Raw genomic sequence first — 26,183 nt, forward strand, 5'->3', positions numbered from 1 at the left:
CAATCAAACGCTGATTCGGCGGACCACACCTGATGAAACACTTAGTGAAACACTTCGAGGCTTCGTTTGGCCATAGTCACGTGACATAGGTGTTTTGAATCACGCTTCGGATCAGTGTTTCGAAACATCTGCGCTTCGGGATCTCGCAAAGCTTCGGAACGACTGTTTCGCGTCAGCCATCCTTAGGTTTGTTATAAACGTCAGAGATGTAGTTATGACACTGCATACATATGAATAATTATAACATACATGTTCAAGCATTCGGAATTATAGCCACGTTAATAATGTTTGTAAGAAACCAAACTGTTTGTAAATCCATCAAGATTTCAGCGAGATAAGATGATTTGTGTGCATGCTGATCACTCACCTTAATTCACAGCTTCATTGTGACAAGATGGCCGAACGGTGATGCCGGAAGTGACTGCGCCATAAGACATCTAGCGTTTATATATGATATCTATGGTCGTATGTACCTCTTGTGTCCTGCCTAGATTCTGTTGCCAAGTCCAGTTCAAGTCTGTCTCGGTTTTCTCTTCGGGGTAGTTTTTGTTTGTTCCTGTTTTATTTTTTATACTTAATAAAAGCCTTATTTCTCTGCACTTGAGCTACTTCCACCTACCCAAACCCTGACAGGTTTACTTTATTTCTGTCAGACATCTATATAAAGTCTTGTTTAGAATCATCAGAGGTTTAGATGTTGGTTTTTTATTGGAATAATAGTTAGCTTTGCTTCACCATTATGGTGATCAGTGTTACATACTCCAAATACCTCAGATAACCTGCTCTCTGGAATAATCCCCTCAATCTGTTATGATAAAGACAGACAATACTTTGGTCATCACTTTTGTGATATTGATTTGATTTTAAGTGATCAATGGCGCCATCTCTTGTTTTTTTTAGAAACAGCAGTTTAAAACAGCATCAGCACATGGAAACACTCAACAGGAAACATTGTCTAATGGAGAACTGGCTTATATTTTATGCATTTTTTCTTTCTTGGAATCAGTGAATTCCTACAAATCTATTGAAAATATATCCTGCATATTTAAACTTGTACTTTGTTTCTGCTTCTGTTCTTCAATTCTATTTAATCTGTGTAAACCTCTTGTTCATCAGGCGTGTTTGGTGAATCAGTGTCAGTGATGGAGGGAAATTCTGTCACTCTAAACACTGATCTTACTGAAATACATCTATGCTGCGTTCCAGTCCAAAATTGTCATGCCCTTCACTCGCTAACTTCCCTCCGTCTCGTTCACTCGGATGTACGTCATTGCTTACGTTGCACGAGTGCCCACTACTGGCGGAAACTGCAATGGGCTGAACTGGAACGTCCTAAGCCCTTGATCACTTGGAATCAGCTATGGAGTTGATTTATTATTTTAAAAAAAATTTCCTTTAAGAATTTGTTTAATGCAGCACCCAAATGTTTATATGTGTGTATGGGTTGTTTTAAATTAAAAAAAATCTAATTAATATATCATAGAGTTGTCTGTTGTGGTGGTGATTAGACGAGATCTGTGGTGACGTCACAATCGTACTGCATTGTGGGACATATAGGTGCCTGAAGTGTACATTTGAAGTAGACTCGCTCCCTCTGTCAAAATCGAGGGAACAAGGGTCTGTCCATATAAACTTCCCTCGTCCACTTCACGAAGTGGAACGCACTTCAAAATGGCGGCAGGGATTCCCCCGAGGGGAAGTGCTTAGGGAAGTTCGCAAGTGCGTGTCTAAAAGTGGACTGGAACGCAGCACTAGACAACGAGATACTGTGGAGCTTTAGAGAAAAAATTAATTATAGTTGAAATCAGAAAAGGTGCTAGAATCTTCTCAGCAAATAATGACCCTGATGGGAGATTCAGAGACAGACTGAATGTGGATCATCAAACTGGATCTCTGACCATCACAAACACCACAACTGAACATGCTGGAGTTTATCAACTGCAGATCAACAGTGTGAGAAAGAGTTTCAGTCTCACTGTCTATTGTGAGTTTAATGTTTGTTTCACCTGTTTTTAGCTTTAAAATATCTTAATTATAAAAATGACTAAATAATTTCAATCAGGGGCGGATCTAGAAAAATATTTATGGGGTGGCGAGAGGGGGGCAGGATTTTTTGAGGGGTGGCAACATATGGCAGACATATACTGAATTTAATCACAAATTGGCCATAACTTTTAATTCGTTGCTGCCAATAGGTATCATTAAGGTTTTAACGGTATTACTACTCTTACCGATACTCCTTATCGATCCGGTAGGCTACTTTAACGGGATTCTTATCGTTATTATATATATATATATAAAAGGGGAAACAATTATTTACTCCTGTTCAGGAGTAATATGGGCTAAAAATATATATAATAAAGTCAGATTTAAAATAACACTGCATAGTTTATCATAGATAGATTAAAGATTATTCATTCATGAGCTGAGACTGATTTTCTCTTTGCCTTCTGTTGTTTGATTCACATTAATGGAGCAATCGTCAGCAGGATTATTAGCCTGCTACCTCTTTAAGACCAAATGCAGATCTAATCATTATTACGCATCATATTTTCTCCCAACGATTAACGCCCATTTAAGACATAAACTGTATTTAAAGGAGCCGTATGTAAGATTGTGGCCAAAACTGGTACTGCAATCACTTTCAAATTACTGTAGAGCGGTGTATCCCCTCCCCCTCCCCCCTGACTCGAGGTTGCCAGATAGGCTGCAGGATCCAGCAGGAACATAGGCTGCTACAAGGAGCTGCAGCTGTGGTAACTAGAGCAGAGCTGGCAACCCGGATGCCGAAACACTACTGACTTTGTGATTGGTAGATAGGTGGAGGGTGGCGCTTCAGGCCAAAACACATGATGACAACATCAACATCAGTTGAGGGCTGCAACTTCACTTTTTAAATGACAATATCCTGGCCGGACTACTGTTGTCAGTGATATAAGTATTTGAAATGAACATGATTTCTTAATGTCTAGTGACATATCAGGGCCATTTTATGATTAATTGAAATACATTTCTTACATACAGCTCCTTTAAGTGAATAAACTGTTTAAGTGAATCTCAGACAGCCATTTTGACATATTTGATCGTTTAGATGTGCACACGAAGAACCAAAATATACGTTGCTTGTCTCATTGCGTTGTGTTTCGGAGCGCGCGCCACATTTGGAACAGCGTCTATTGCGTCAATTTTGGTACTTTTAATAGCCTTTTATTATCAAACGCGTCCTGCAGTTTAGCAACAGTATAGACTACGTTTTACAACAATCACCGATCGTGCATATTCTGACGTTATGTTTGGGTTTTAGGGAGAAATGACAGCGCACCGCTGTGAAGGGAAGGAAGTTGCGCTAGACAGAATGCAGCTTTAGTTTTTATTGGTATACCTCAAATATTTATTTTTTATAATCATTGGAAGCCAAAATCTAAATCTAAACTAAAATTAGTTTAATATCAAAGAAAGTGTAACCGTTTGAATGTTTAGTTCTGTCCTCAATAACAAATATAAAATCAGAAAGATTTATCACATAAATGCAACCACTGGTGAAATTTCGCGGGGGTCGCTGTGATGGGTGAAACCATTGTGAGGGGGAGGGGATTATAAATTGGCGATTTTTGTTTGAGAGGAGTTTGGTGCGGGTCTCCTTGGCCTTCAACGTGTAGGCTATGAACATAAAATATACTTATTTATTTATTCATTAAATATATCTGATTTATAAATGGGGTGGCAAGACTGTTTCCCAGGTGTGGCAGCTGCCACCCTTTGCCACCCCGTAGATCCGCCCCTGATTTCAATTAAGCATATATTGCTCAATGATATTTCTCCATATGTGTAAATAATAACCTTTTAAAAATATATGCAGAGGAATTAAGATCATATGAGACACTTACTGACCGGCTGACACTTCAGTAAACACTTTCTGAACTATTCAAATGTATCTCTTTCTCAGCTCGTCTGCCTGTTCCTGTCATCAGTAGAAACTGTTCTTCATCATCATCATCAAATTGTTCATTGGTGTGTTCATCAGTGTTGAATGTGTGTGATGCGACTCTCTCCTGGTACGCAGGTATCAGTGTGTTGTCCAGCATCAGTGTGTGTGATCTCAACATCAGTCTCTCTCTACCTCTGGAGGTGGAATATCAGGATAAAAACACCTACAGCTGTGTGCTGAACAATCCCATCAGCAACCAGACCACACATCTGGACATCAACACACTCTGTCACACATGTGCAGGTACCACAGCACTGATGATGATATTAGTTGATGTCAGCGCTGATATTTATTCACTGCCATTTATTCACTGCCATTTATTAACTGAATTAAATTGTTGATTTTAGGAGAATTAAAGGGTTAGTTCACCCAAAAATGAAAATTCTGTCAGTAATTACTCACCCTCATGTTGTTCCAACCATGTTGTCTTTTGTTCATCTTCGGCTCACAAGTTAAGATATTTTTGATGAAATCTGAGAGATGTCTCACTCTTCCATAGGCTTTCAGAGGGACCCAAACACACCGGCCCAGAATAGTTATTAAAAACATCGTTAAAATAGTCCAAGTGACTACAGTGACTGTACATTACGTTTATCATGCGACGACAATACTTTTTGTGCGGAAAAACGACAAAAATAACGACTTTATTATAGTACTTGTTACTGGCTGCTCACTCCCAGTATTACCGCCATCTACTGTACAAGATGACATCCCGACATTGCTGGAAGCGCAAAACGGTCTGTTTATAAGCAGAGGAAGACGCGCGCTGTATGTAAGCTATTGAATTCGACACTTATTGTGATTTAGGTCTCGATGATGTCGGGACGTCATCTTGTACAGTAGATGGCGGTAATACTCCCAAGGAGTGAGCAGCCAGTAACAAGTAGTAGTTTTTAATAACTATTCTGGGCCGGCGAGTTTGGGTCCCTCTGAAAGCCTATGGAAGAGTGAGACAGCTGTCAGATTTCATCAAAAATATCTTAATTTGTGATCCGAAGATGAACGAAAGACTTACATGGTTGGAACAACATGAGGGTGAGTAATTACTGACAGAATTTTCATTTTTGGGTGAACTAACCCTTTAAGGAGCTTCTTTCATCATGTACTTGTGTCTTTCTGAAGAGTTTTTACTTTATTTTTCTTGTATGGAGCAGGCAACAAGATCTTTTTGAGTTCAAGACAGAGACTAAAATCTCAATTCAATTCATCATAGCGCTTTTTTTTTTTTGAAGTCCATGCCCCCTGTTGTGATTCTGTTGAAGCTGTGCTGCGATTGGTTGTCACTGTGCTGATGGGCGTGGCTTCTGCAGCTGCTGCTGTTCTTCTGGTCAATGACGTCAGAGCTGCAAGAGGTTAAACAGAGAAAACAGAACAGATGTCAGAAATATTGACAGATAATACACAAAATAGTACTGATTATACTATACTGGCCAATGAAGATTCAAATAAGATAAAAAGGGCTGCCAGACCCCATAAAACTTTGCAGAGGTACCTCGGATAGTGTATTTAAGATGCTCAAGTTTAAGACACGACATCATCTCAGTAACCCAGCGTTTGTAAGATGGTGGCAATGCCTTTTTCCAACTGAGAAGAATCAGGCGTATAGCCAAAATTGTGGAGAAAGCTATGAGCTCTATCTGATTGGTTGTTAGCTGCAATTCTTCTGGCACTACCCCAAAGATGGAAGTCAGAGGATTGGGATCAAGGTCTTTGTTACATATAAATGAAAACGTTCTGAAAATGTCTGCCCAGAATTTTGTTAATCTGGGGCATTCCCAGAACATGTGACTCAGGTCTGCTGGTTCCAGACTACATCTGGGGCATGTTGTATCTGACCCTGGATACATTTTAGCCAGCTTGCTCCTAGAAAGATGGAGCCTGTGAAGTACCTTAAATTGCAAAAGCCCATGTCTAATGCATACCGAGGAAGAATGCACCAATTCTATCGCCCGTTGCCAAGCTAAATCAGATATTTCTGTACCCAGCTCCTCCTCCCACTGCCTCTTTATACGATCAAGAGATGGGGAAGCGAATCTTTGGATGTTCTCATATATGATAGACACCATACCCCTAAGAGAGGGGTCCATATTTAAGACCTCATCAATCCAGCCACCCTCTGGCTTGTTCAAAGAAGGAGAAAAATGTTTTTTGACGAAACTACGGACCTGTAGATACCTAAAGAAGTTGGATTGAGGGATCTCAAAATCTGTTCTTAATTGCTGGAATGAAATAAACACGCCGTCTTTAAAGAGGTCCTTAACACACTTGACTCCATTTCTAGACCAGCGCTGAAATGCAGAATCTATGAGGGACGGAGGAAACATAGGGTTCGACAGGATGGGAGCTGAGGGCAACGCTTGTTTACTGTTGAAGTGAAGTCTGAATTGTGACCATATTCTGAGTTATCCGCGAATAATTGGGTTATTCATAAAAAAGCTTTTGCTCAAGGGAATTGGAGAACAGAGCAGTGAGCATAGTGATACTGGGTTAAAAAAAAAAAAAAAAACCTTTGCGTATGAGACCGCAACCTCTTCCAGTTATCCCTACTCCCAATAAGCTTACCATGTGAGCCCCCACTTAAAACCAGAACAATATAACGCTCTTGCAGTTATTGATTTATTAAGCTACCCCAAACAGAGCCCCAGGAGAGAGAAAACCAAAACCAAAACACTTCTGCTCTTGAGCCGTGATTTCTGTGAAGTTTGAGTACGTGACTGCTTGTAATGTCTCTTAGACATCTGACAAAAGCTTCGGGGCTCGATGTAAACTTAGCGTAAACATTATATAAACATTTTAAGTGACCTCAAATTGACAACCGGCTAACCATAACAGTACCGAACCTGATTTGAACTTCGACGGAACAGTCCTTAACTTGGAGTCCAGTGAACTGCCAGCCGCTGATGTATGTGCGATCGTCACTTTCCCTTACAAGTCAGGTTCTTCAGAATGAAGTCTTTAGCTTTCAGCGGGTCCTTGAAGCTTGACTCTCGTCCATCCTGTGTCGTAATCCTCAAAATTGCAGGGTATCTCAACCCAAAGCGAACCCCCTCGCAGTTACGAAGTAGGCTCCTCACCTCATTGAAAGCTGCTCGCTGCTTGCTCACTGTCTGAGTGAAATCAGGAAGAATCCGTATCCGGTCGCCGTGAGCTGTAGTGGCTAGCTTAATTTCCATAGCTTTCTTCAAAATATCCTCTTTCTCAGAGAAGTAATGACACCTTACCACAAAGGCGCGCGGTGGTTTGTCATCAGTTGGTCTGCTGCGAAGAGTGCGGTGGGCTCGGTCCAAGAGTGGGGTCTTCTCGAGGTTCAATGCCTCTTTCAGGAGGTCGGCCACAAACTCAGTTATCCGTTTGCCGTGCTCTCGCCCCTCTTTAACTCCTGTAATGCGAATGTTTGAGCGGCGTGACCTCGCCTCCAGATCTTCACTCCGTTCTCTCAATACGGCCAACTCCTTTTTCATAACCATAAGCTTCTTCTCAAGAGTAGTAGTGGAGTCCGAGTAGCCATTCATCGCAGACTCCAACCCATTCACCCGCGCGCCTCCACTGCTTCCAGCCTGGCATTAACAGCATCCACGGCACTGCGTAACTCTGTTCGGAGCTGATCTACTTGGCTGCAGAGTTCAGCTGATTGGGCAGCAGCCTTCTCTTCTATTTTTGCAATCAAGTCCTCTTTAAGTTAATTAATCGCTTGAAGAACCACGCAGTTGTCACTAGCTGAAGCCGTGTCTTTCTTTGATGTCGCGTGGAGTTCGGCGCTAGCATTAGCGTTTTGGCTAGCAGTCGATTCTGCATCTCTGCGGTTACTCCGGCCCTTGTTCATTTTCCTTCAAAAATAGCCCAAACTGCATTCAGCCCAACTGGATTAACACTGGTACGCTCTTATTAACACACCAAGGCAGCTTTAGCACACTAATATATAAAATAAGAGCAAAATAAATGAAATTTAAAGTTGGTTGTGGAGAGCTCGATAACTTTACGTCTTCACATGGCACCGCTCCAACCGGAACTCCCCTAAATGATAATTTAAGGGTATAATAAATGAGTCAAAAGTTGTTCATCATAAACATTAGATATTACATATTTAAAGACCGACATATCTGTGACATCACCCGTAGGTTTCTAAAGAGCATTTTTGAAGCCCAAAATGGGCAGAGCCAGCCATCGCCATCTTGGTATCGCGTCACCCCCGTATAAATGAAAATATGCAAAAAGCAAAAAGGCGTGATTAGCTGAGGTGACGTGATGGCTAACAGACAGCAGACAAACGGCTATTAGTGACAGCAGTGGCAATCCATACCCTATTTAAGGGTATAGGGGACGATTTCAGACACAGCTGGTCGGCATTACTGTGAACGCCTAAAAAAACCATCACACCCATTTATGCCGTGGGGGAAAACAAGCTATTCGGATTAACACGCGTAGACCTTGTTAGGCACTTGATCTTTTACTCTTTGTAATGATGACTGAGTTTTGCTTGGTGCAATGCTGAAAAGTTTCTGTGTGGCCTTCTGCATATCTAATATCTTAATAAACCCGACCTGAAGTTTTATATTGCTAAATAAACCGACGCAGCCATTCATCGATTCAAAAAGCCTGTGCAATACGTCCATTAAACATTTACACTACATCAGGGATAGGCAACTCCGGTCCTGGAGGGCCACTGTCCTGCAGAATTTAGCTCCAACCCTAATTAAACACACCTGAACAAGGCAATCAGTGTTTTCAGGATTACTAGATAGATACAGGCAGGTGAGTTTTTATCAGGGCTGAAGCTAAACTCTGCAGGACAGTGGCCCTCCAGGACCGGAGTTGCCTATCCCTGCACTACATGATGCTGATATTATTGTAGAGATGAAAACATAAAGGATTTCATCACTTGCAATGGCAAAAGTTTGTTTAACAAAGACGGCAATAAGATACTTGTCACGGGACTCAAACTGCGTCAAAAAAGCAGCCAATTTATCATTAACATAGTTTTTCACGTTGAGCTATCACATAGCGACTGAATGCATGAAGTTATTGATAAACAAAACATTCAAAAGTCTTTATTTCATTATGGGAAGTGCTGGGCTCATGTTTGTGCCTCACGTTCACAACCTGATATATAGTTGATGGAGCCCATTGACTTCCATTGTATTATTATTTATTTTTTCTACTATGGAAGTCAATGGGGTGATATAAATATTGTAGAATGAGGTATCATGGTGCCATGTTCAAATTAAGATTTTAAACTAAAAATGTTACAATATTCAAATAAAGGTTTTATAATGTAGGCTAAGTGCCTCTTACATGTCTGCATCTCGAGTGATTGGAGAATTCAAGCGACTAATGATGTTTAATAAATAGGTTCAGGAGGAGCACGTTCAAACAGTCTATCTAATCAGGGGTGCATTTCCCATACAACTACGTAATTCGCTGCTTCACTACCATAGTACGATATACATTGTTGAAGAACTCAACAAGCTAGTCTCGACTGTTTCCCGAAACCGTGTTGTCGCAAAGTGATCGTTCAAACACGTTGGTTAATGTGGTCATGCAGCTGGTGGAGTTGCTTTCTATAATGAATCTGTTTGAGATCAAATTAATTCTAGATGTTTTGCTATAATTTATGGACATGGCATCTGAGGACTAGCCTGCTATTTCTCATTTTTCTCAGTTATTTTGCTTTATTTCCAGTTTCAATCATCGGCTTACGTCACGTCCACACATGCGCACTCTTCAAAAACTACACTTTGAATCTCTTGACAAACTAAAAGATGTAAATTACATTTTTATGTACTCTTAATAAAAGATATAGATTGAACTGAAAGTCAGCTTGCTTATTGGCTCAAGATAGCCGCATTTCCACTGTCGGGCCAAAAGCGGGCGTGTTAGTGCATGCCAGGGCCAGTCGCATTCCAGGGCCTGTCACTTCCTGGGCTTGATTGGGCCTCGTCGGGGCTTCCTCTGGGCCAACGGCAAGGGTTTTCTGGCCCCTGAATACCTTGTTAATACCGTTAATTTGCAAACAGTTTCAGTAAAGAAGTTATTAGCCTACTCCACCACGTCGTGCGTGACGTCATAAACCAACATGGTTGAATGACCAATTTGCGACAATATGGTTTTGAGAAACAGTCGTGACAAGCAAGTTGATTTCTTGAACGAGGCATCGTACTATGGTAGTGAAGTGGCAAGTTACGTTGTTGTTCAGGAACAGAGGCGGAGTTTGCCCAGCAAACACATTTACATTGTGGCAACGTCTGTGGCATGTTGCATTTCTACTATGGCAACGTCGCTGTCTATGTGCTTGCAACATTGTAACAATGTAGAATTGTAAGACGTATAATTGTTTTTAATTAGTCATATGTTAGATAATTATATACTTTAAAAAAATATATATTGTTTATCCTTATTATTATTTAAGGGCCTGAAGGATTACAAATTTAAGAATCTATTTCAGATATGCTTCCTTACATAACATCATGGTGAAGAATACTTATTTTAGCATTTGAGGTTTTAATTTAGATTCCAATACAAACTGAGAAAGTGATTATTGAGTTTACAGCAAGATATTCCTGCCAGACCTGTTTTCTCTATTGTGTTTTAAATGAGTCAGATCACTGAGATTCTCACCTTTCGGAGCCCAGACGTTGAATCGTTAGGTTAATTGGATTAGCTGTAGGGGAGACTTTCACCTTTTGTCTTTAATGGCTCTGGGATGGCTCCTGGAACCGGAGTTCCTGGCCAGTATCAGCATTTGAATAGTTATGCTGATTCAATTGGACTGGTAGTGCTCTCAGAGTAGGGTGTGTTCCCACTTCATTTGCATGCTTTATTCAGAGTCTCCGCCTCTATGTAATCCCTTCCCCTTGGAATGTATATAGCCACAATGCATACTGTATTAGATTCAGATTTTGTTGGACGAACCGCAGCCGCGCTCAATAAAGAATAACTTTGTTTGAACGTGATCCCAACGTCTCCTGGTCTTTGCTTCGATGAAAGAAAACTTTCCAACTGGCCTAACAGTAAATTCATTATAATCAACACCTGAACGTTTACACTTTAAAGAGTAAAAACTACATTGAAGTTTAGTTAATTCAACTTTATTAAAACTGTATATGGTAATCAAATTGCACTTCCAAAAGTCATACATTTGTGAAAAAAAAAAGAAAAACATTATACAGGGAGTGGATTAAGGTTAACTAGCATGAGCAGACATGAGAAAATCTAGCAAAGAAACAAAAGAAACAAATGAGACGACAAATCAAAGGAAAAAATAAACAGGTGTGCAGGCTGTTTCAAACGTTTTTTTCTTCTCAGTGAATTTCCACAAAAAAAAAAAAAAAAAAAACATTAACATGCAACAAGTAGCAATTCTCGCGTATCCTTGCTAGATGAAGAATAAGACAATGTGTTAATTGTTACATGGATTTCAAGTAAATCCTACAAGTTATTTTTTCAGTGTACATTGTTTGAGTAAGATTTACAAACAAAGAGTGAGTGAAATGTATTGAGTATTGCAAAGTAAACTTCAAATGAGTAAGTGTAAATTACTCCACAAATTCTAACTGGCCAAATTAAATTTACTTACGCTCTTTGTTAATTTGACCTAACTTAGTTAAATGTCCATACATGTCACAGTTACTTAAAAAATAGGAGTGCAAAAATGTGCAAAATAAAAAAAAGTAAATTTTTTTTTTTGTTAAAGTCAATTCTAAAAAAAAAATTTAACTCATTATTAATGTTAGAAATTTATTGCTAAAACATATTACAAAGACTGTGAACTGTGAAGTACTGAATTGTGGAGTTAGACCGTTAAACAGTTTTTCACCATTGCTGTGCTCAGGATTTTTTGGGCGGGGCTAAAACGGGGGCTCGATGACGCACTGAGCTCCTGGACACGCCCCTACTTGATGACGCACTGGAGCCCTTGAGCTCCTGGACACGCCCCTACTTGATGACGCACTGGAGCCCCTGAGCTCCTGGACACGCCTCTACTTGATGACGCATTGGAGCCCCTGAGGCTGGCCCCTCCCCTAACAATATAAATAGAGCACATTCACATCAGTTTGCCTCTCAATCGCGAGTTACTGTCAGTACTATTAGTCACTACAGCCTACAGTTTGCTAGTTAGCTATGCCTTCGTCACGGAAATGCGTACTACGTGGATGCTATCACGTACAAAACAGATCGGTGTCCTTATTTAAATTTCCGAACAACGATCACATCGAGAAGAGGTGGATTCATTTTCTGAAGAGCCTCCTTGATGGAGAGTGGGACTGGACTGGAAAAAAAAAAAAAAAAAATTTCAATCATTTTGGCCCAGACTGGCCCATATATGATCATAACCACCACCCATCTTTGCACGTCCTTAAATATATGCATACCAACTCCTATTCCTTAAAACCACTAATGCCGTTACATAACATTTATTAATACAGTTGAACTATACTCCACAGTGATGAATCCTAAAACAAGCTATAAGCTGCATTGGCATAGCAATACCAGTGTTTCTCACAGGATTTTTGGTAAAACTGTGGTGGGTGGAACTCGGTCCTTCTAGGGGGGTTTGGGGGCATGCCCCCCTGTAAGAAAATTTTGCGCATTTTAATGTTAAATTCATCAATCTGATGCACTTTGAGAGTTCAAATTAAAAGCTCCAACCCATATTCAGTGTGCAAACTAAACAGAGAAAAATTCAAACCTCTTTTAGTTACAGTGTCTGTCTACATTACACTACTACATTTATATATTAATCCAATGACAGTAATAGCCATATTTTGTAAAACAAATGCACTAAAAAATAAAGGAAACTTTCATAATTAGTTTTGTACCAATTTCTATACTTCAAAAAGATAAGCACATGATCTTTTATTTTGACGGAAACTGCATCAAGCTTTTATATCCAGGAGAGCTGAGGATCACCGCCAAAACCCGCCTCTGTAGTGATCATTTTACACGGGATACTTTTATAAACTTTCATCGAAGACAACTGGGATTCACTGATAATCTGCTGTTACTGGTGAATGGGGCCAAACCGACTATAAACCGCCTCGGGCGTTCATCCTCCCGTCGCGCCGACAACTGGTGCCATCCTCAGCAGTGCGTGCCCACCAATGAGTGTAAGTTGCCTTGTGTGCTTATGTTATAATTATAGTAGGTAATCCAGGCTCGAACATGTATGGCTGTGTAAAACCAATTAAGCTGCTAGGAGCATCCATTCCAGCTGTAGCGGTGACAGTTGCAATGTGGCGACGGCAGCTTTCCCGCGAGTGGGCGTGGTTTCAGCGCAGCCAGCGGACACGCCCCCAGCATTTGAGAGCAGATACTGCTGATTTTTTCAAGATTTTGAAAGCTTATTTTATGTACTTGCCTGCTTTTTTGTCATTCAAATTTGGCTGGGTGGCTAATAACACATTTTTCTGTGGTGTGACAAACTCAGAACACATAGTTTTGACTTTACAGGGACTTAAAGAACATCGAACCCTGGTACACTCGCATGCAAACAATTCAAGACACACACATACATTTGAACATTTGACCTCTCTATCATACTTAAAGTCCGCGTGAACCGGAAGTTGCAAACGACTTTTCTCCAGTGCTGTGACGTATTTCCCAGTGAAAAGGAATATTGAACAGAGGGCAGGGTTTTACTCTATCGCTCCTCCTCTCCATCTCTCGCTCATAGCAGACTAACGGTTTGAGGGGAGTGTGATGTTCTCATTCGAGTATTTGACAAGAAAACAGACGTGTGCATCTAGTATACTTTACTGTGATATCAGACAGTTATTACACAGACAGCCGTCATCACTCGTGGGCTTAATGCTAGTGCTCTGTTGTTTACACACCGTAATACGGCAGGCGTACCCCCGTGCGTCATAACGTAAAACATCACTGTCGTAAACCTCATACTGCATATCCTAAACACTACATCACTCCTTTTTTTTTTTTAACAATTAGATCCACTACTTTGGACATATGTGACTTACTTACTTGTCATCTGTAACAACAACATTACTTGTCATACGTAGCTCGGCAGTACAAATGTAAACATATAATTCAAACTTGTGCTATAACAAACACATTCAGGTAACTTATCAAGTGTGCTTAGAATGAACAGTATCAAAGTGCAACAGTACTTCATAATCACTGAAGTACATTCTTATGCATTGTGCAAATGGTTTTGAAAAGAGAAAGAACAGTCCTTTGGGAACCTTTAGGTTAGTCTTTTAGACAGAACGGTCATTCAGAAACCTTTAGACTAATCTATTGCTGTATTGGGTGTAAACATTCTTCACTCAAGCTCATAGTCTTTGAGGTATGATGGACGCTGGCGGTTAACTCGAAAAGGATACCTTGGTTTCACAGCAACAATGTCCTCATTATCAACAATTCTCTCATCCTCCTCATCCAGAGCTGTGGGCGCATCTTTTGTCTTGGAGATAATTTTTTTGAAGAAAGACGAATTCCGTGTTATGGAATGTCCATCTCGGGTTGCTGTGACCATGGAGCCATTGACCTCTGCCACAGCGTATGGCTTGATGTTGTATGGGGTAGTAAGTTTGTTGTGCTTGGGTTGTTGGTAGAGTACCTTGTCACCAGGGGTGAATGTGATTGGCTTAGCACGACGGCGCGCGTCTGAGTTGGATTTCATCTTTGCTTTTGCATTAGTGTCCCGCTCCCTGATGATGTGATCATTGTTGCATTCGCAGGTTGTGGTGATCAACGGGATCTTGGTGTGAATTTTGCGCTTAAACAACAATTCAGCAGGTGACGCTTCTGTGGTGCTGTGTGGTGTGGCGCGATACTCACGGAGAAACGTGTTGAGTCTCTGTTTCCACGGGGTGTTCTGCGTCTCTGCCACACGGATTGCTTTTCCAAGCGTGCGCATGAAACGGTCTGCTGTTGCATTTGCTTGAGGCCAGAGAGGTGTTATTTTCCGATGGTGGAAACCTAGATGGCCTGCAAACTTGGAAAACTGGTCACTGTTAAAAGGGGGCCCGTTGTCTGTTTTTAGAACTCTGGGAATTCCAAACATCGAGAACACTTCGTCGATGATTGGGATGACTGTGTTGGCTGAGACAGATCTTATAATTTCAACAACTGGGTAGCGAGAATATTCGTCTATGACAACTAGTAGATATTCTCCAGTTGGAAGTGGCCCGTAGAAATCTGCACTGATGTTAAACCAGGGGGCTTCTGGCAACTCAGACATTCTCAGTGGCTCGGACTGTGTTATAGGTGTGTTGGCTTGACATGCTAAACAGCTCTTGACCGTCAGTTCTGCTTTCTGGTCTATGTTAGGAAACCAGACCTTTGACCTGAGCAGTGTCTTAGTCTTTACAATGCCCTGGTGTCCTTCATGGGCTAGCTGTAACACTCTGTGCTCGAGGGATGCAGGGATGACAATTCTCGTACCTCGCAGGATGATGTCGTCGGTGTGGGACACCGTGAGCTCCCCACTAATCTGTCTGTACTTTTTCAGTGTTTCAGCATGTTGTGTGTCGCCTGTAATTTTGTGCCATGTGTTGTCTCTGATGTGGGCACTAACCTTTTGCAGGATTGGGTCTTTTAGTGTTTCATCTTTTATCTCCTGGAGAGTCATGGCTTTTGGTGTGGCATGCTCAGCTACAAAGTTGACATACTCCTCTGCCACTTTCACCGCTCTTGTGCTTTCGCTCATCTGCATCGGGATGGGGTGACGGGAGATGTAATCGGCAGGGTTGTCTGCACCTTTCCTGTATTCTACCCTGAAGTTGTAGGGCTGTAGTCTCAGTCCCCATCTCTCGATCCTTGCAGGTGGTTTTGAACGAGGGTTGTTCCATATGACCTCTAGAGCTTTGTGGTCAGTGACAAGGATGAATGGGTTGCCATACAGGTATAAGTGAAAGTGTTCACAGCTCCACACAATGGCCAGTGCCTCCTTTTCCGTTTGTGAGTAACGTCTTTCTACGTCGCTGAGAGCACGGCTGGCGTATGCAATGGTATGCCTCTCTCCCTTTCCATCCTTTTGGTAGAGAACAGCGCCTAGACCGACTGGGCTAGCATCTACCACGAGCTCTGTGTCTTTGGCTGGATCAAAGTATGACATTACCACGTTGCTGGTCAGGCTGTCTTTGATCGTCTGTAGTGCTCTGGCATGCTCAGGGGTCCAGTGCCATGTTGTGTCTTTTCTGGTCAGCTCACGTAGTGGTGCAGAGATGGAAGCAAAGTCTTTGATAAAACGAGCACTGTAGTTCGCCATTCCTAGCAGACTCCTGACTTCAGTCTGGTCTTGTGGATCACTCGCCTGCTGAATGGCAGCAATTTTTTTCGGGTCGGCTGAGATTCCACCAGCTGAAAAAATAAATCCAAAGAATTCAAGTTTACTTTTGTTAAACTCACATTTCTTTTTGTTGAGTGTGAGCCCTCTGTCTTTCAGTCTCTGGAACACAGCTCTGAGGCTGTCGTCATGGTCTTTCTGTGTTTTACCATACACAATGATGTCATCACTCAGATTCTTTACTCCTTTGATGCCCTGCAGCGTCTGGCAGATCGCATTCTGGAACACCTCTGCTGCTGAAGATATCCCGAAATTCAGGCGCTTATATCGTCTCAAACCAAGGTGTGTGGTAAAGGTTGTGATGTACCTGCTGTCGGGGTGGAGTTCTAGCTGATGGTAACCAGCAGTCAGGTCAAGCTTGGAGAAGACTGTAGCTCCATTCAACTCGTGAATTACATCATCCATGGTGGGAGTGATGTGGCGTTCACGCTGTATGGCGGTGTTGGCCTGTCTCATGTCGACACAGACTCTAACCTTGTCCGGATCCTTTGGCTTGGGTGGTGTCACGATGGGGGAGACCCATGGCGTAGGGCCTGTGACTGTCTCGATGACGTCGTCATCCTCAAGCCGTTTCAGCTCCTCTTCGACCTTCTGTCGGATGTGAAAAGGCACCCGCCTGTGTGGCTGACAGGTTGGGTGAATGTCAGTGTTGATGTGAAGCTTTACCTGAAAGTCTTTCAGCATGCCAATGCCCTCGAACAGCTCTGGGTGTTTCTGTACCAACTCGTCAGCTACTGTTTGACCGGTTGTAGCAGACACAGTGTTGATGATCTTGATGAGGCCTAGCTCTTTAGCGGTGTTGTAGCCTAGCAGAGAGCAGCTATCACCCTTCATTACATAGAACTCGGCTGTGGTTTTCTTATTATCTGTCTCTGTGCTACATGTGAATGCACCGGTTATGGGCAGTGGTTCAGTGTTGCCATATGGGAATATCTTTATATCAGCTGGGCTGAGCTGTGGGCATGGTCTCAGGGTACGGAGGACTGATTCACTAATAATGTTCACTGCAGCTCCGGAATCAATCATTGCTGCAATTTTTACACCATTAAGCCAAATGTGTGTGCGTGGTTGAGTGATATTCTTGTTGCTACTGGCAGCAAATACATAAGCTTCATCACTACTAGACGAGTCATGTGTGGTACTCTGTGTTGTGCTGGTGATGTTGTACACTTTCTTGTGCGTTTTGTGTTGCTTACTGTTGTCTCTGTGTTTTATTTCAAAGTCTTTTCCAGGTGTTCTTTGTTTTGTCCTGCACTGCTTGGCGAAGTGATTTAGTTTCCCGCATGCTTTACAGTCTTTTCCTTTTGCTGGGCAGTTTCCGTCATGTGGATAATTTCCACCGCAATTCCTGCACTGGACGTTGGGCTTTGCTCTCCCGGCGCGTCGGCTGGTAGCTGTTCGCCCATTCTGATGCACTGCATTCACTGATGCAGCTACACTCTGCTCCATGCCGGCTGCTTGTTGCTCGGACAGTTCTAAAGTTCTCCCGTATTCGAGAAGGTCATCCAGGCTATTTTCGGGCTCTCTAAGCGCTCTTCTACGTAGCCTGGTTGAACTGCAGCTTTGGATCAGCTGTGCTTTTATTTCATGGCTTACGTCGGCAAACTCACAATTCTTTGCTAGCATGCGTAGTCTGGTACAGTATGTGTCTAAGTTCTCGCCCGGCTGCTGTACTGCCTTTCGGAATATATATACTTGGTACTGGACATTCTTTTTAGGCGTAAAATACGTGCTTAGCTTCTGCTTAACATCAGCAAACTTATCTTCCTCTGCTGCTAACGTGTCATAGATGTCATGCACGCGCTCTCCCGCCAAGTGCAGTAATAATGCCTTCTGCCTTGCATCTCCGGTGATGTTCACTGCTGTAATATAGTTCTCAAACCTTTGCATCCATTTTGTCCAGCGTGGTCCTACTGAGCTCGGATCCGTTTCGGTATCGAAGGCTTGCAGAGCGACGGTGTTTCCCAGTGACATCTTTTTTTTTTTTTTTTTTTTATCCTCGTCGCCAATGTGATGTTCTCATTCGAGTATTTGACAAGAAAACAGACGTGTGCATCTAGTATACTTTACTGTGATATCAGACAGTTATTACACAGACAGCCGTCATCACTCGTGGGCTTAATGCTAGTGCTCTGTTGTTTACACACCGTAATACGGCAGGCGTACCCCCGTGCGTCATAACGTAAAACATCACTGTCGTAAACCTCATACTGCATATCCTAAACACTACAGGGAGTGGTTAAGCGTTTCCCAAACCAAGCCGTCAAACATACGTCATCAGAGAAGGTCCTCCAAGGCAGAGGGGAGGGGCATTTTCAGATTTTGATTAAAGATTACGAAGCCAAAACATTTTTTTGTGTGGATTGACTTGCATGGATGAATTGTTCACCACAAAACTAACAATTTAGGCAAACAAAGTAAATATGGTCATTTTTGAATTCATGTGGACTTTAAAGGGTAACTAAACCCTAAAACAACTTTTTTTTTTCTTTTTTTTTTACATTTGGGTTTAAAGTGTTTTAATTCTAAAATATATGGTGTAAAAATGTCTGAGTGCTGCAGGTTGAACAGTGGCTACTGTAGTTGAATTTTCCTATTGGAAGTTGTGGTGGCCTGCAGCTACAGTCCCGCACGCGATATTTTTTTTTCCCAGGATGGTAGGGGAAGACTCATGAATATTCATTAGGTAAGTCATCCCTGATTGGTCTGATGACCTACCCCTAACCCCACCCCTAAACCTACCCGCCACTGGGGGTCTGATGACCAGTGTTGGGAACGTTACTTTAAAAAAGTAATTAGTTATAGTTACTCACTACTTGTTCCAAAAAGTAACTGAGTTAGTAACTGAATTACTCTATAATAAAAGTAACTCGTTACCAGGGAAAGTAACTATTTGCGTTACTGTAAAAAAAAAAAAAAATTGCTATATATGTCAAAGAATTTGGATTTTTTTTAGCAGTTTTCACAAGTCAGTTGAAATGAGTAGAACAGACAGGTGTTTGTACATAACTTTAGATATTTATTGCACATCGACAGATATAACATTTTTTATGTTATATATAATTAGTTTATTAATTAAATTAATAAAAAGACAAAAAGACCTTGAGATATGTTTGGTAATTGTACCTGAATGAATTGAATGTTTTTATGTTTCCACTGTTCGATCGCGTCCGCGCCTCACACACACACACACACACACACACACACAAATGTAAACACTTTGCAACTTTTCGATCGCGCCCGCCAACCTTTCAGTCAGGATTGCGCCTAACTCGCCATCTCTGCTGCTTCATCGAGTCTCTGTTTAGCTGGTGTATGTGTGTGTGGCGCGTGTGCTGGCATGTGTGTAAAAACACTGGCTCTGATTGGCTACCATGAAACACATGACACTGCCTTAGCCAATCATAATCGCTTACCTCGTTATTAACCCACCTCCTCACTAGCTGTGCGAGCCAGGGGTGCGTTCGGATTACACAGTTTATTCAATCAATGCATAGTAACGCACCGCATTTAACGTCCAGTAATGTTAACGGCGTTGTAACGACGGGAAAAGTAATTAGTTAGATTACCCCGTTACTGAAAAAATAACGTCGTTACCTAACGCCGTTCTTTTAAACGGCGTTATTCCAAACACTGCTGATGACCTACTCCTAACCCCGCCCTAAACCTACCCGTCACTGGGGTTAAGACCAATCAGGGATGACTACCCTAATGAATATTCATGAGTCTTCCCCTACCATCCTGGGGAAAAAAATATCGCGTCCCGCACCCAGAGTCCCACATTCTCAGACCCCTCGTTTTTCGAGACAGCGCCTCCTGCTGTTCGGAAGATCGTATAACACCCTTATCCAAATGCCATTGAAAACAATAGGATGCAATATTACGGTCTTGTTTTATTTAAAGTTATCCAAATAAATATTTGCGTTCCCTGCTTAATGCATGTGCCAAAAAAAACTCATTGTGTATTCTGACTAACAAATTACCCAGTAGTTATTTTTTGAGCGTGGGTGTAATTGAAAGAAAATTACTGATGGAAGGGATACAATTACAGATTGAACTATCTTCTGAAAAATATTATGTGATATTATATTGCTACAATGTTTTTTTTTTTTTTATTCAAATTCCATTTTTTCTTTCAGTTCAGCCTATAATGTTTAATTAACATTATACCATGCTAACATAAAACTTTGAATGCAAAGCAAAACTCAAATAAGAATAGATAAAACACCAATAATAAACAATCCTGTACTTTATTTAATGATCACCTAAACATCATCTTGCTGTAAACAGGACAAAGCAAAGAAAAAAGGAAGAAAGAATTGTGTTAGTGACTTTACTTTTCGTCTTCAATTGCATTAAAAAAAAAAACTCCTCATTTATAAGTCGCTTTGGATAAAAGCGTCTGCTAAATGAATAAATGTAAAATGTAATGTAAATGCATAAGGTAAAATAATTACTTTCTGGTAGGCGAATGTTCCTTCTTTTTTCATTATTTTTGCAATCGCTCTGTCAAATTCCTCGACTTCACTAAAATAAAAGATGAATGCCATTGTCAAAAATATTGTGTAATAATAATAATTTTATTTTTTTGCAAATGCAAATTACAAGCATACCTAGGGTGATAAGTAGGGCCACGGAGGAACACCTCCTCAGCCTCCTGCCAGGATAATGCCTGCATCTCACATAGGCCATGAATGATGGCCTGTCCATATAAATAAATAAATATATAAAACATTTCAGTCAATACAAATTAAAAGAAGGAACCCAAACAAAAGGCCAAATGACACATTCTAGCTCACATGTTAAAACCATAGACTGGTTAATACATAGTGAAGGCATAGTAAATTTGATTATTAGGCATTTGTATGAGTTGTAAATGGCTGGCAAAAACTTCATATCACAGTTAAATTAATATTGATTAATTTTAATACTTACGTTTTATAAGAACTAATTTAAGTAGTCTACATAAATTATATAAAGTAAAATAATTACTCCGGCATTAATTCATTCAATTTATAGTTTTAGGAAGGTCAAAAGGTAAATCTGATTAAATAATTAATGATGACATTCTTTGATATTAACACACTTAATGTATTTAATTGGTCTACTTTAATGTCAACTAATTTTAATCAAATTTTTACAATGGCTTGTCTACAAAAAGTCCAAGGTTAAAGGCTAACGTTAGCAATCAAAATATTTTCGGGGGAAAAAGGCGAAAAAACATACATTAACGGCTCAAATTTTGTTACAAACTATCTTTACAAATATTAAATGGACTATTCATATGTTGGTGTATCGATGAGCTATAAAGTAGTTTGATTAAAAAAAGAAATCGAATGAGTATGATTCGCTAAATAAAATTGATGATACTCATGTTTCGGCTTAAGTTCTTCAAATGTTTATCTGATCCAATTTGATAGGAGGCGCTGTCTCGAAAAACGAGGGGTCTGAGAATGCGGGACTCTGGGTGCGGGACTGTAGATGCAGGCTCCTAGTCTGCAGCTTCATACTACTCGACCTCAGAGGGAACCAGCTAACCATGCCCCAGAGAGATGGGTCTCAGATGCACACCCCCTCTCCACTGGGCTCTGCCTACTTTTCCAGCATTATTCAGATATTGCCAGTGGGTGGAGTCAGGCTCTGACCAGGGGTTTAGTTACCCTTTAATATGCCATAAATGGTAGCGTTTGTTCTTTGCACAGGACACCGGTTGTTACTTCCTGATATTATGTGTATAAATATTACCCCTCTTCACTCAATAGATATGAGTATGTAACTGTATTGCACAGGCTCTGGCTCTTCACAAAATCTGCTAAAGGCAACAATTTGAAAACCAAGGTGAGTTTTTGGAACAGAAACTTTCTGTATAAATGTTCTACCTGAAGTATTTTTGAGCTTTGTCTTTTAAATGCATTGAGAATCGCAGTGTGCAGCGTATGAGTGCATGCAGACATTTAACTTTTCCTGCTTATTAATTTCAGGTTCATCATGGCAATGCTGAAAAGTTGTCTGCTTCTTTTCATCATCTTCTCCATGGGGAATACAGAAGGTAACCAATACATTTATTTTGTAAAAACCTAAACATTTTGGAAATATGAAATATTCTATTGACTAATAATTCCATGGTTATTAAGGAGTTTACAGTGTATAAAGTACACATATTTTCAGCAAATAATCACACAAACATAAAATAAGCTACATAAATGAAAAATAAAAACAAATTCTTTGCAGTGACAAGAGATGCCATTACAAGAGATGTTAATGGACTGGATGGACTGGATGGACTGGATGTTGATTTAGCCAGAAAATGCCCCGCTACATGGATAAAATTTGGACTCCGATGCTACAAGTACTTTTCTCATCCGGCTAAATGGATCACAGCAGAGGTAATGTGTACAACAAGATGATTTGGTCGAACTTAATATTAGGTGTCTTAAACTACATCTTAAAAGACAGATGTAAAGATATGTACAGTATGTACACAATAAGTGCATTGTATCAAATTATTAATTTAAACTGATACAAATTATTCTCTGGTGAAGTAAATACTACAGAAAAAACAAACAAATGTAATTTCTACATGGAAAAGCTAGTTCAGGCAAGAATAAAAAAAACAAATTAAAGTCTATATAAGTACTTAATTAAGCACGTGGAAATTAAACCGTTGATATCAATGATATAAAATTAAGTAAAACCTACTCAACTTTTATAATACTGGCGTTACCATCATGCACTTGGGCATGAATAATTAATAAGGTTTATTTTTCACTGTTTTTCAGCTGCATTTACTGCATTTTATCATTGTTTTTGTTGTTAGGTTTAAAACTTGCCGTTTTGTGACATCTGGATAAATTTTCCACGCAAAATAACACAGTCATACTCAAAAACGATCTATCGAATGTTACCGTCATTGTGTGCCAAGTATTGAGGTCTTTGTGTTCATGTAGTTTGTTACTTTTATTTACTTAGATAAAGTATGGAATTTGTATAATATTTATTGTACTATTTATTTAGATATTTCTAAGTAAAGCATACACTTTAAATGTGTGGTTTAATTCAGTGTTATTTTGTTGAGTAAAAAGTTAATTTTGTTACATTTACTGAAGTTAGTTAAGTAGATGTTACTTTATTCTATATGTGAAATGAAATAAATTAAATATTATTAAGTAATTTTACTTAATTACTTCAATTAAATGTAAAATGAATGTGAAGTTCAATAGTAAGTAGATTTTACTTGATAACAGGCAAGTTGTACAGAGCAGTAGCAGTAAAATTTACTTAACTTTACTTAATAAAGTATGAATGCAAATTGTTACGAGGATTTTATCAACAGATCAATTAGAACAGACTTTGTTTGCAAATGTCTAAAATGTTGTCACTTTTGCTTTATGCTACAAAACATTTGATTTTGTATATTGACAATAAAAAAAAAATTCTGTCTCTTTAGAGAAACTGTCAAAGTCTTGGAGGGAACCTCGCATCTGTGCGTAAAAAACTGGAAAATGATTTCCTGCTGAGTCTGGTGCCTTCTTCCAGACGTACTTGGATTGGTGCTCATAGTGCTGTAGTAAGTTCAGATGTGTGTCCTACACTCTAAAAGAACACTGGGTTAAAAACAACCCAATTTAGGGCTGGGTAAATAAAGGACAGAACTCATGCTGGGTTCATTTTACAGCTAATTGGGTTGTTTATTTAACCCAGCATAATGGGTTGATTAAGACATCAGAGTTGATTCTTTTTTATTATTATTTCTTTCCTTCATACATGAATGAACGTCTATGGATTAACTTAAATCCTATAAACGTTTTTAAAACACTCGATACATGGCTTGCATGATAATTTCCTTCATTTTCAATCATATTTTACAGTACAGTATATTTTATATACTTTTTTATACATATTGACAACATTTAAGCTCGTTTAAGAAATATTAGAAGTAAAAATTAAACATTTATAAGTATTTCAAGTGTAATCGACAAGTCTCTTTTTTCCCGTTTCCACCGTAAACGGCGCTGGATCTCGAACAGGTGTTGTGCCGAATTTCAACCCCGCCAAATTATTTCCCCCCTTTAGGATTAGTTGTGGGGTAGGGGTTGGGATTAGGGGTGGGGTTAGGATTAGGCAATCAGGTACTGACTTCAACGAGGGCAGTGATAATTTGGCAGGGGGTCGAAACTTGTGTCATGTTCAGCGGGAGAACTTTAGACCGCCGCCCTGCGTTTCACTCGTAGCCGAAATATTCTTTGACTGACTACATAACGTCTATAAACAATCAGTGCACAGTTCTGAGAACATATTTTAATATCATAGCCTACGCATTTATGTTCTGTATATTTTTGAATAAAATTTTATGCAAGGCATCAGACGTTTCCATCAGCCGAAAAGACTGACGCAAATCATGCGACACTAGTGTAAAAGGTGACTCACGTCGCGCCTCTGTATGTTGCTTTGCATAAAATGTAAACAATATACAGCACAATAACAAATTTAAAGATAAAATTAAATGTACACAAACCTGTACTTTACAGAAGACATAGGCCTACACCATTTTGACGGTGCTGTGCTCTCTCCTGAAGAGACCTATGGCAAAAGCCTGTGATAAATAACACACTCCCTGGTTTGTTACGTCTGACCCAAGCTCTGGGTAGCACAAGAAAACTACCAACATACTGAAAAAATAACCCAACATTTTTTGTAAATAGAGTGTAAAGAGACCTATTTGTTTGTCTAAAAAATAAAAGTTCTGCTTTAAACAGTAAAGGCAAAGTTTCTAATGAAGATGATTTTACTTCAAATCTGACCTTAATTGGCTTCTTCCTGAAGTCTGACAACTGTAGTGCACTCTTTGTATTCACTCTCTTCACTCTTTAGGATGGACATTGGATGTGGAGTGACGGAACTGTGTTTCTGTATACCCACTGGTGCGCTGGAGAACCTAACAATTACAAGGGTATCGAGAAATGTTTGGAGATCAACTTTACCTGTAAGAATGCAGTCTGTTTTTTAATACTTTCAATTATAATTTACAATCCTACAATTTTACATCATACAGTAACATGAAATCACTCAATTTGGATATTACAAAGTGCCTTAAATTAAATATTCCATTTAATTTTGATTCTAACACCACTATAATGATCAGAATAACTGATTTCATTATTTCACCTTACAGCTAAACGTTGCTGGAACGATACGATCTGTTCAGGCTCAAGGCCCTATATTTGTGTTAAGAACCAGCGAGACCATCATGCTCCACAGTTACTTTGATTGAACTACATTTATCTGACATTATATTGTCAAAAATGTTATTCTGAAATCAACTATCTTCTAAACTTTAATCTCTTTTCAGTATCTTCTCTGAAACATTCCTCAAATTAATAAAAGCATTGAAAAAGCAAACTGTGCATTGTGGATAATAATGTATGTCAAAATATAAGTATATTGTGTTACAAGGTTTGAGGAAATAGTTATTAAAATGGCATTAAATGATGTCATCATCAGGGGCGGGGTTTAAGCATGCTGTAACTGCACACATGTTTCATAATTGGCAAAGAAGACATTTGCATGTTTGTTTCCTGGATTATAAGCAAATATAGAACTCATCCAGGGCCCTTTTTGTTTTCTGTCTTATAAAATATTGCATTATTTTGGTGTGACACCTCTGCAAACAAATCAGAGATTAAGTGAACTATAATAATAATAATAATAATTCGTTACATTTATATAGCGCTTTTCTAGGTACTCAAAGCGCTTAATGTTTGAACGAATCAAACTGAATCACAAACCATTTCAGACCATTTTCTAAACCTGTTTAGTTAGATCAATAGTGATTCGCTCACTATTCTGGCATTGCTAGTTCTGATTCTAAACAGCTGATAGAAAACACAAAGG

General features: G+C 39.9%; 1 protein-coding gene across 2 annotated transcripts; it reads left to right on the top strand.

Annotated features, from left to right (window-relative positions):
* Positions 1 to 1,723: 1,723 nt before the first annotated feature.
* On the top strand, positions 1,724 to 25,975 carry LOC308701891 (galactose-specific lectin nattectin-like). 2 transcript variants are annotated; one of them, XM_081384365.1, is made up of 7 exons: positions 1,724 to 1,984; positions 3,947 to 4,231; positions 22,274 to 22,341; positions 22,524 to 22,678; positions 23,740 to 23,859; positions 25,164 to 25,275; positions 25,465 to 25,975. In XM_081384365.1, exons 2-7 carry the CDS (start codon positions 4,224 to 4,226, stop codon positions 25,557 to 25,559), a joined length of 558 nt encoding a protein of 185 aa, XP_081240491.1. In that variant the 5' UTR covers positions 1,724 to 1,984; positions 3,947 to 4,223; the 3' UTR covers positions 25,560 to 25,975. The 2 variants fall into 2 exon arrangements, with proteins under 2 accessions (XP_081240491.1, XP_081240492.1); XM_081384366.1 differs by lacking the exons at positions 1,724 to 1,984; positions 3,947 to 4,231 and adding an exon at positions 21,799 to 22,130.
* The last annotated feature ends 208 nt before the right edge of the window (positions 25,976 to 26,183 follow it).

The sequence above is a fragment of the Scardinius erythrophthalmus genome, assembly GCF_964197995.2.
Source record: "Scardinius erythrophthalmus genome assembly, chromosome: 14".
In the NCBI taxonomy this organism is placed as follows: Eukaryota; Metazoa; Chordata; class Actinopteri; order Cypriniformes; family Leuciscidae; genus Scardinius; species Scardinius erythrophthalmus.